This window comes from Miscanthus floridulus, chromosome 2 (assembly GCF_019320115.1).
Source record: "Miscanthus floridulus cultivar M001 chromosome 2, ASM1932011v1, whole genome shotgun sequence".
NCBI lineage: Eukaryota > Viridiplantae > Streptophyta > Magnoliopsida > Poales > Poaceae > Miscanthus > Miscanthus floridulus.
In genome coordinates this window covers 169,947,587-169,958,703 of record NC_089581.1, presented here as the reverse complement: position 1 = coordinate 169,958,703, position 11,117 = coordinate 169,947,587, and the positions used below count along the sequence as shown (strand labels likewise).

Genomic DNA, 11,117 nt, shown 5'->3' with positions numbered 1-11,117 from the left:
TGTGTCCTTCCTCCCTGCTTCCTATTCCACACTAAGCTGGTTCTTCCTCCCTGCTTCCTATTCCACACTAAGCTGGTTCATTAGTCCAAATGTGAAATTAGTTAGCAACTAGTAGGTCCCAAGTAGCTAGGTGATAGGCTGCTAATAAAGTAAGCTCTGAAGATCCTTCTGGATCTTATTTTTAAGCAAAAGGGTTGACCTAGGCTGTCTGTCAAAGTACACCAGAATGTCCTGTTAGCATCCGAAGGGAAGGATTGGGGAAGAAGAAAGGAAGCAGAGGGGAAACTCGTCAGATAACTGGAGAAGAAAGCTTAGTATTCCTTTTGGTTCTGGTATGTCTGTCCCTTTTTCCTCTGTCCCTCTCTCAGTATATGTACAAGGCCTTGGCCTCGGCGTGGTCACACAGGCACAGCTGTATCTATCCTAGGACTCACGCCCACTCGTGTCCACCGAAACGTACATTGGCGCACCGGGCTCGGTCGCTTCTCCTTAGTTCTGGTTCGACGCATTCTGGTCCAGCGTCGTCCGCCTGCCTGGTGGCTTGATCATGTTCCACTCCCCTGGCGATGCTGACATGTCCCAGTTCAGGACTTTCTACTTGCCAGCAATTTCCTGGAGTTGTGCTCCACCATGTTAATGCTATACATTCAGAAGAAAGCCCATTTGTATATATAGTTTCTGCGCTATGGATATATAGTATGTGGCAGCAATACCCATGTTTATCATTCAGAGAACAAGGAGATTAGTGAGTATTGGTTGGATGAACGTACAGAGACCAAGGACCACTTTGAAGGATTCATCTTAAGATCCGCGGAAGCAACACGGGAAACAATGTTCATGCATATGCTGGCAATGGCGCGTACACGATTAGCCTGTCGAAATGCAGTGCATTGCATGATAGGATCTCATATCAGATTTGATGATGATCTCTGAGTTCTAGGGGTTCCTGCAGAGGAGCACACATCTTGTAGTTAGAATATCCAAAGATGTACTAAAATAATAAGAGGAGAAAAACTATTGTTTTTGTCCTGAAAAGATTGGTGGCAATCATTCCAACAGTGGTGATAAAAATGGGCCATGTGTACAATGTAAGCAGTCCTTTTACATTTCACATCCCCTTATATATAGGGGAGAGGGACCCTCGTCAGGTAGTAGCCTGAGGAGATCACTAGACCTTTTCATTTTTTCAACTCCCCTCCGTGCTTACACTGTCACTGTAGTGCATGCAAGAGGAGTGGTAAAAACTAAAAAGACGTTCCCTACAGCTTCAGCTACCTCCTAGCTATCCTCTCCTCCCATCCATCAGACATCAGAGCGAGCGAGACAGGGAGTGTTGATGCTACGGATGCATGGTGTCCACCATCCTTTCCTATGACTAGGAGTCGTCAGCTGCTAGCTAGTGTTGCGTCGTCCATCGCATCAGACATCAGCTTCCGTTGCAGTGCTCAGCACTACATACGTCTTGCAAGAGCTGAGCTGAGCAAAGTTGTGTGCCTAGCTAGCTACATATATTGATATATATATATATACTGTAGCTAATAAGTTAGCTCTAGCTCATTGGTGGGTTCTTGCATTGGCTTGGTTGTTGCGCCGGCCGGCCGCCATGCAGGGGCAGCAAGATGCTGGTGGTAGCCCTAAGCGTCAGGAGAGCTCGGCCGCCGCCGCGTGCTTGGTGCGTGGCCCCATCATCGTGGGCGCGGGGCCGTCCGGGCTGGCCGTGGCGGCGACGCTGAGCCAGCACGCGGTGCCCTTCACGGTGCTGGAGCGCTCCAACGGCATCGCCGACCTGTGGACGAACCGCACGTACGACCGGCTCCGGCTGCACCTCCCCAAGGTGTTCTGCGAGCTCCCGCACGCGCGCTTCCCGGCCGACTTCCCCACGTACCCGACGAAGCACGACTTCCTCCGCTACCTGCGCTCCTACGCCGCGCGCTTCGACGTGTCCCCGCTGTTCGGGCGCACGGTGACCCGCGCGCGCTACGACGCGGACGCGTCGCTCTGGCGGGTCACCGCGGTGTCGTCGTCGACCTCGGCCGCCGCGGACGGCGGCGTGGCTACGACGACCGAGACCGAGACCGAGTACTTGTCGCCGTGGCTGGTGGTGGCCAGCGGGGAGAACGCGGAGGTGGTGGCGCCGACGGTGAAGGGGAGGGAGAGGTTCGCCGGGGAGGTGCTGCACTCCAGCGCGTACAGGAGCGGGGAGAGGTTCAAGGGCATGAGGGTGCTGGTCGTGGGGTGTGGCAACTCCGGCATGGAGATGTGCTTGGACTTGTGTGAGCACGGTGCCATGCCCTTCATGTCCGTCAGGAGCGGGGTAAGCTACCAGCTAGCCCTTCTTCCATCTTCTTCCTAGCTACGTACTCCTACAATATAATCCTATAGCTACTAGCTTCTTATCAGTTTGCTATACCTTTGCCAAATACTACTATATATTGGACACACTTAAGTTTCATCTACTATATATATATATATATATATATATAATTGCCGCTTAGCTTACTTGATCACGTGATGATATCTTTCTCTCTTTAAAAAACAAATTTAGCAAATGTTAAGTTCTCTCTAGATGTAGGAACTGGGACTTCCGTAGTATTCTACTATATATGGTGCATTGCTAGTCTTTAATTCCATGAAGAAGACAAGTTCTATATATATGTATGGCTTTTATTAGTACTAGTTAGAGGCATGGATCCTTTTATTCTTTCATTCATAAGAGGTTATCATTATTCATCATGCTAACATATATACAATCTATACATGTCGGACTAGTAATGTATCGTACTTATGAAACAGGTGCACGTTCTACCGAGAGAGATGTTTGGGGCCTCAACGTTTGGCATCGCCATGAAACTGCTTAGATGGCTGCCGATCAAGCTGGTGGACAGGCTGCTGCTGCTCGTCGCCAAGATGATCCTGGGAGACACCGAGAAGCACGGGCTGAGGAGGCCCAAGCTGGGCCCGCTGGAGATCAAGAACATCGCCGGCAAGAGCCCTGTTCTGGACGTGGGAGCATGGTCGTTCATCAAATCTGGAAACATCAAGGTGAGGGCTGTCAAAAGTCGGCACTGAAAGAGTAAAGAGCGTCGTTCGTTCGTGCATGGAGCAAGGAGTGTCGTCTGTCTCTAGCTTTCACTTCCTTCTGCATGTCATGCCAACGCTAGCTTTCACTTTTGAGGTTTCTACAACATTCTTTCCCCTATCCCTATCCCTTGCTGTTGGTGCGTGGGTGAGCTGTGAGTGTGAATACTTTTTTCTCTACTTTTTTTACAGTTTTATCTGAATGCATGCATGCAAGCCTCTTTGCCGGGCTCCATGGCTTCATTTTTTTACCCTCCCGGTCCCCGGCCGGGCCTCTTGCTCTAGCTAGGTGGCCTGCCGGCTGCCTGCTGCATGCAGCATGCAGGCGTCTGTACTTCGGGCAGGGTAGCTGTCATCTTGTTCACAAATCCTGAGGCGCATAGCATCATGCATGCATGACAACAAAATAAACTGCTAGCTGAACAAAAATAGCATCTCCATGGACCAGTCTCCAATGCCCTTATTTGCGTACTGATCTCTAGCTACACGCTGGCTTAGCTAGCAGCAGCTTTGTGCAACATGCAATCATGTAATGGTGGTCCGATATTTCCATCCGTCGACCACTTATGAGCAGCAAAGTAGCTATAGTAACCTTATTACGATTTGGTGTGTCTTGTAGCGACGTACTTACATGTCTTGTAGTGGTGTGTACATTCAATTTGACCTTCGTTCAAACCATTTTATTTGTCCATACATAACATACATGCATATATATGTTCTAATGATGCAGATCGTGCCAGAAGTGGAGTCATTCACCGGCGGCAACGGGGTGAGGTTCGTGGACGGCAACGAGATGGCCTTCGACGCCGTCATCTTCGCCACCGGCTACAGAAGCAACGTCCCTTTCTGGCTCAAGGTACGTACGTCGTCGCCGGCCGCCGCTGCCGCCACGCCTAGCTAGCTAACCGATGCAACTTAATGAACGCAAACGCGCACGACACCCGGGCATCAACTGCTGTTACTGATCAGTACGTGGTGGGCACATGCAGGACGACGGCGAGCTGTTCACGGAGGACGGCAAGGCAAAGGCTGAGCAGGCGAGCGGCGACTGGTGGAGGGGTCCCAACGGGCTGTACCGCGTGGGATTCTCCGGCCGGGGCCTGCTCGGCGCTGGCGCGGACGCGCTGAGGGCCGCCGCCGACATCGCCGGGAGGTGGCAGGCGGAGGTGACGGCAGCGCCAGCGGGTGGAGCCGAGATCTCCTCGTCCTCGGTGTAGTCGTCGTCCACAGGGCGTGCATGCATGGTGGTTTTGCTTTGCCTGCCCTCCTCGCTGCGCTGGTCCTGTGACGACGACGATCATGACCTAGCTAGCGGCCGGCTGCAATGTACTACTCCGTATGTATAGCAAGCTAAAGAGAGAGGGATCGGTCGGAGACTGCTGGTGACGACGACTGGGCGTGAGCAAGCGAGGAGCAGCACGCAGCAGCTCAGCTAGCAGCAGGCGCCCCTACCTGATGCATTGGCCGGCGCTGTGCGCTGCCGTGCATGTGCGTGCTGAAGCAGCAGCAGCAGCTACACACCTGCGCTCTCACAGCTCTCCGATCGATCCAGTCCTGGTGCTGCACAGATCACTGACGACGTGTGTGGGTGTGTGCATAGCGGTGGTGAGGAGGAAGAGGCTGCCGGTCGCTCTGTGGTCGTGTGTGCGTATGTGCAGGAGGCTGGGGTTGTGACAAAATTTTGCATAGGACGTCGTTTGTCTCATGTACCGGTTGCATGCACATAGCGATGAAATAGCGCAGGCGTCTTTTTTTTTGTCCAAGGATGCAGCATGCAGGCGGTGATGTCGTCCGCATTACGTCTCCGAATCCAATACCCTTTGCTTGGTTTGCCCCCACTCTCTGTGTCTCTGCCTCTTTTTCCTTCGCATGCAGTGCAGACCTCAGCATGATGTGATGTCATTTCTTCCGGAAACACTTCTTTACAAATCGTTTTTGGACAAATACGTATGGCCCTGTTTGCTTGAACTAGAACGGACAATGTTTTTCTCTCGCAATGAATCAACGTAAGCATATCTATTGAGCAATAATATTGCCATGCAGGCATGCAGCGTGAAGCTTAAGTGCTTAACTACATCACTCCTTTTCTTTAATCAATCGTGTATGAACTATCAATGAGTAGGAGTTTTGGAGTTCATTGTCACCAAGACTCAGCCCAAACAACTCTTAGAGCCTCTTTGGCATGGCTCCAGCTCCGGCTCTTGCTCTGACAGCAGCTTCTATGGAGGAGCTCTACCAAACACTTTAGAAAAAAGAACCGTTTCATGGTGAATAGTAGAGGAGACAGAGCCATTTTTAGACCTGATGACGAAGCCACAAAAAGTTGATCCTCCTCGCAAGTGCTCTAGCTCCTTCAAAGGAGGACTTGAGGAGGAGCAATGCCAAAAAGGCCCTCAAGACAATAGATAAGCCAAGAATCCTGTTTGAGTGAAATCTCCTGCCATTTGTGGGAATCATAGAGAAAGCGGAAGGCATGGATTTTCGAGCGTCAACACAAATCTCTAACGATATTGATTGCAAAGATTAAGGAAGAAGCTAGATTATGGAGTAGTGCGGGAACCAAGCAGCTAGAGAACTTATACTTTGGCTTAGGTCGTTTGTCTTTTTTGCTTTGAGAGCCCAAACTCCTCATTTGGGTCTTTGTTGTAGTTACGCCTATTTCCTTTGTACCTTGACACATTTCTCTCCTCTATTAATATATTTGTCCCACGGTAGTCCTGCCAGCGAAAAAATCTCTTACTATTCACTAGCCCTTTATTCCAATGGCACAACATACATAACGTTTCTTTAAAGAAAACCGGTACTAGTTTTATATTTTCTTATTTAAAATAAATTATTTGTGATTTTTTAGAGATCAAATAAGTCTTTTATTATTTTTAGGAAATCAAAAACAACTTTAAAACCAATCATAGGAGTAAATTTGTTCGATTTCGACAATAGATGACACCCATTACCGATTTCATAGTTTAGGGTTAAAAAACCGAACTGGCATATGTATCGTAGAGGTTGACAACGTGTCAGTATACTTTTTCTTAACGGCAATGCTATGTGTCAGACGTCCGATGGATCGCACAAACGTCGGACAACTGTTCACCCCCGCCGCTCGCTCCCACCCGCATGTATATTAAAAAATTATCCCTTCGCTTCATTCTCCACATCCTTACCCCTTCCACGCTCCTTATCCCCTGCCGTAGCGCACCGACGCCCGACGTCCTCCCCCACCACAGCGTCCTCCCCCATCGGGAGCCCTCAATGCCCGTAGATCCGGCGACCCTCTCCCCCACCCCGGTGAGGTCCATGGAGCACGAGCATGATCCACTCGCCTCCGGCGAGATCCATGAAGGTGACGCGGCTGTGTTGCAAGGGAGTGGGTAGCTCTCTCCCACCCCGACGCGGCACCCTCTCCACTCCCGGCGGTGCCCTCTCTCACCCCGGCGACCGAGCTCCCCTCACCCTAGCGCACATGGCACTCCCCGCTCCCCATCCCCCACCGTCGCTGCCGAGCCAAGCCCGGTGTTGGTGGCGCTAGTGGCGGTGGTGCTCGCGCGCACCGCTGGTGTTGGTGCTAGGTGGTGCTCGCCGCCGGCTCCCACTCTATTGTCTGGAATTGACCGGCTCAGGCCTCTCTCCCCCTATATTGCAAATGTATGCTTTAATTGTTTCAAACATTTCAGCGGTATGTTGCAATTGTTTGGTATGGATGTTGCAAAAGTAGATCGGAGGATGTTGCACATGTTGCATATGTTGCAAGTGTTTAATAGACACGTTGCAAGCATTTGTTCAAAATATTTCATCTGTTTCTAGACGTATGTTGCAAGCGTTTTGATCTGGATGTTACATATGTTTTCACACATATGTTGCAACAGTATGTTCCAAAATGTTTCATCTATTTCAGTCTTCTGTTGTAGCAAGTGTTTTCATGTTGCAAGTTGTAAGTGTGTTTATCTAGATGTTGCATATATTTTCACACATATGATGCAAGTGTTTTATCTGGATGTTGCTTATGTTTACAATGGTTTCAAATGTTTTTCAGGTGTTTTTGCAAGTGTTTCAGATGCATGTTTCAAATGTTTCATTTGTTTTTAGACGTATGTTGCAATTGTTGCATCTGGATGTTTCAAAACTAGATCGAGTGTTACATCTCTCTCCTCGTCTTTTTGCTGTCTCGCCTCAGTGTCAGGCGTGGGAAGGCAGAGGCAATCCCCACTGGCATGGGCAGTCCCCATGTGCTTGCCGGCAGGTGCAGCAGACAAGACGTGGGCGGGCAGGCGTGGGACGTAGGACGGGAGGCAGCGGCGCGGGCGTTCGGACGTCTGGGTGCTAGCCACTCCCTTTTTTAATGGAAATGTGAGAATGTACTTTCACTACCCCAGTTTTTTACATCACTGCCGGTTCAAAATCCCCCTTCACTATCGAATTTTGAACCGGCAGTGGCATACCGACAGTGATGCCTCTTGGCTATCAATGCCGGCAGTGATAAGCTTTAAAAAAACAAAAAAAAGTACAGCAAGCAAGCTCGCTGCCTACCGCCGCCACCGCCATGCTTGCTAGCTACCGCCACCACCGCCATGCTCGCTAGCTATCGCCACCACCGCCATGCTCGCTGGCTCCCCCCACCGCCGCTCCATCAAGCAGTTCATACAAGAAACAACTCATACATCAAACAAAGGAGGAGGGATTCAACACAACACAAATCAACTCATCCACAAATCGAATCGATTCATACATCACACAGAAGGGTTCAACACATCACAAATCAACTCATCCACAAAATTGATTCATACAACATAGAGTGAGGGGAGGGGGAGAGAGTGGAGATTCTACAGGGAAGGGTGAGCTTGGTCTCATGCCGGAGGCCGCCCCTCGCCACTCAAACGCAAGATCTGAGTCCGCGCCCCCGTTCGCCGCCCCCAAGACAGATCTGAGGAGAAAGAGTGTGAGAGAGGAGAAATAGCACCGGGAAGGAAAAACTGCCGGGGAAGAGAAAGAGTACCGTGAGCCACCGGCGCTTCTCGCCCTCCCGCCGCCAAGGTGGATCCACGTGAACCGCCCGCGGTCGCCCGCCCGCCCGCGCTTGCGCCGGTCGCTGGGAGGAAGAAGCTTGCGCCGGTCGCCGGGAGGAAGAACTCGCGCCGGTCGCCGGGAGGAAGAACTTGTGCCAGTCGCCGATAGGAAGAAGCTCATTGCCGGGTGGATCCGCTCGCCAGCGCCAGGAGGAAGAAGCCACGCCGGGATCCCGACCGCTCGCCGGCGCCCACGGCGGCCTCACGCCCGCGGCGGCCTCATGCCTTCGCCGCGCCGGGGATTTGGGGAAATCTGGAGGAGGTCTAAGGAGCGGAGAAATATGAGAGAGAGGAGAGAGAGCGAGGTGGATTCGGCGGCCGCACGGACGAGTAAACCAGAATGAATAAAAATTTCAGGTCCGGGGCCGGTAAACCAGAATGAATAAAATTTTTGGGTCCGGGCCTATGGATCACTGTCGGCTTTTATCACCAACCGGCAGTGTCGGTTTGTTAGAAAATCCGGCAGTGATAGTATTTTTTCTTACGAACCGGCAGTAATGTATTTATCAGTGTCTGTTTTAAAATTCCGGTAGTGATAGGGTCGGCAGTGATAGCTTATTCTAGAGTAGCGTTTAGAGTATTGCATTGCAGCGTGAAGTTTAAGTGCTTAACTTACTTAACTATAGCACTCATTTTATTAATCAAGTGTGTATGAAGTAGTAGTAGCTTTGGAGTTCATTGGCAACTCAAGACAATAACGAAGCCCAAACGACTCTTAAGACAATAACTAAGCTGGGAGTCCTGTTTGAGTGAAATCTCCTGCTGTTCGTGGGAGTCAAGGAGAGAGCGGAACGCACGGATTTTCGAGCATCAACACAAATCTCCGACAATACTGATTGCAAAGGAATGAAGAGGCTAGACTATGGAGTAGTGCGGCAATCGGCTGATAGAACTTTTGCCTGTGGCTTAGGTTGTTTGACACTTTTGCTTTGAGGCCGCCTGTGGTTGTAGTTACGCTTTTTTTTCAAAAAAAAAAAAAATGTTGTTAGTCCAGCTGGCCCACGGGGTTAACGTTGATGGCTATTAACAATTACGTAATGGATTGTTTGGCGCACATGTGTGTTGCAGGGTTTTGAACCAGGCGTACTACGTAGTACTACGTTCGCACTGATCTGACCATGCATCAGACGGACCATGTACACTGTAGACTACTCAGTCTCAGGTGGAGGCCGCGCTTCTTCAGGCTGGTACCGGACAGCCACCCTACTGTAGTACTGTGCCTTGATAGGTTCACCTTGTCAAACATGTACGTCGATCGACGATCGATTATTTCTCCTGAATTTTCTCAGATCTTATCTCTTCGGCATGCAAATATTCTATACATGCATGCATAGCATTTTCAATATAATTGGACATATAATAGTTGATCGATATGATCCAATCGACTCGTCTCGATCTGCATCGTCGTCTGAGCTGACTGTGCACACTTTTGTTCCATCTACGAAGTCGACGTATGCCACTTTTTTTTCCAGCGTCGCATGCAGGGCCACACAACCACAGGTCACACTCAAGAGAGAACTGAAGAAGGCACGCAGTAGCTACTAGCAAACAAGGCTCCAATTCCCATCTATGCGTATGGATCGATAGATCCGCCTCGTTGAGTGGTGCTTGTCTCCTTGCTCTCCTCGGAGGATTTTCGGCTGCCATAGTGCCATTCCTGACGAATCTCCGTTGTCCTCTTCTTCCTCTCTGTCTCTGTCGTCGTTTCTCTAGTACCCGTATTTCCCCTTCGATCGAGCATGCAGCCACCGTACCGTACCCCTGATGCTGTGAAAGCACGTAGTAAACACACACAGTATACGGAGTACTACGCTCCATTCCATCAGCCTCAGGTTGTGCTCGATATCATCCAACAAGACTCTACCTAGTATGAATCCGTAGTCGTCAAATGAAATCAACGGTAGACTCGCGTCCACGGTGCACCACTCCCTAGGGCTACAATATGCATGCATGATTGTTTCGTTTGTGTGATGACACTGACAGCTCGATCTGTAAAGAATACCAGTACCAATGTATACCATCGTTCTAGGGCGGGAACTGAAATGGCCAATCATCGATCATCATTTAATTTCAAGTGAGAACGGCGAGAGTATTGCACATACACAGTTCTCACTTGAAATTTTATATATATATATATATATATATATATATATATATATATATATATATATATATATATATATATATATATATATATATGAAAAAAAATCTACTTTTTGAGAGTAGTTACTCCCTCCTCTAAACCACGTACGTAAGGGTGCCGCACTCCCTTAGCGGGTCATCTAGTCGAACCCGCTAAATCACGTCTACGGTGGACGACGACATCTTATACTCCCGTATTTCTCCCACCAAGCCCGCGAAATATTCTCCGTTTCAACAAACCGTATACCTCCGTTCTCATCTAATCTACCGTCGCTTACACGAGTCGACGGGCAGGCCCTTTGCACGGCACGGCGGCAGGGCACTCCTGCACGGCACGGCGGCAGGACACTGCCTTTGTCCTACGGCGCCGGGCTTCATTGTGCAGAAGCAAAGTGTGTGTGTGTATATATATATAACTACTACCTTGTAGCTGGCTACAAAATAACTTATTCTGTAACCACTTTGAGTTACGATAATTACTATGTTAATTTACGAGATTATAGTAACTCATTACTAAGTACTATAACGTTATGGTAAATATCCTCATGTGTTATAGTAACCCAACTATCGTAAATATGTATTGACATTATCATAAATTAGTATATAAAATTATCGTAAATGGAGGTGACTATAGAATAACTTATTTTGTAGCCGGCTACATAATATACTCTCCATATATATATATATATATATATATATATATATATATATATATATATATATATATATATATATATATATGTATATGTATATGTATATATGTATATGTATATGTATATATATATATATATATGTATATATGGTATCTGGGTACTAAATAATTATTCAGTACCC

General features: G+C 48.9%; 1 protein-coding gene across 1 annotated transcript; it reads left to right on the top strand.

Moving 5' to 3' along the window:
- Positions 1 to 1,603: 1,603 nt before the first annotated feature.
- LOC136537429 (indole-3-pyruvate monooxygenase YUCCA8-like) lies at positions 1,604 to 4,519 on the top strand. Its single transcript, XM_066529407.1, has 4 exons — positions 1,604 to 2,314; positions 2,794 to 3,042; positions 3,809 to 3,934; positions 4,068 to 4,519. The coding sequence occupies exons 1-4, from the start codon at positions 1,604 to 1,606 to the stop codon at positions 4,293 to 4,295; spliced, it is 1,314 nt and encodes a 437-aa protein (XP_066385504.1). The 3' UTR covers positions 4,296 to 4,519.
- Positions 4,520 to 11,117: the final 6,598 nt, after the last annotated feature.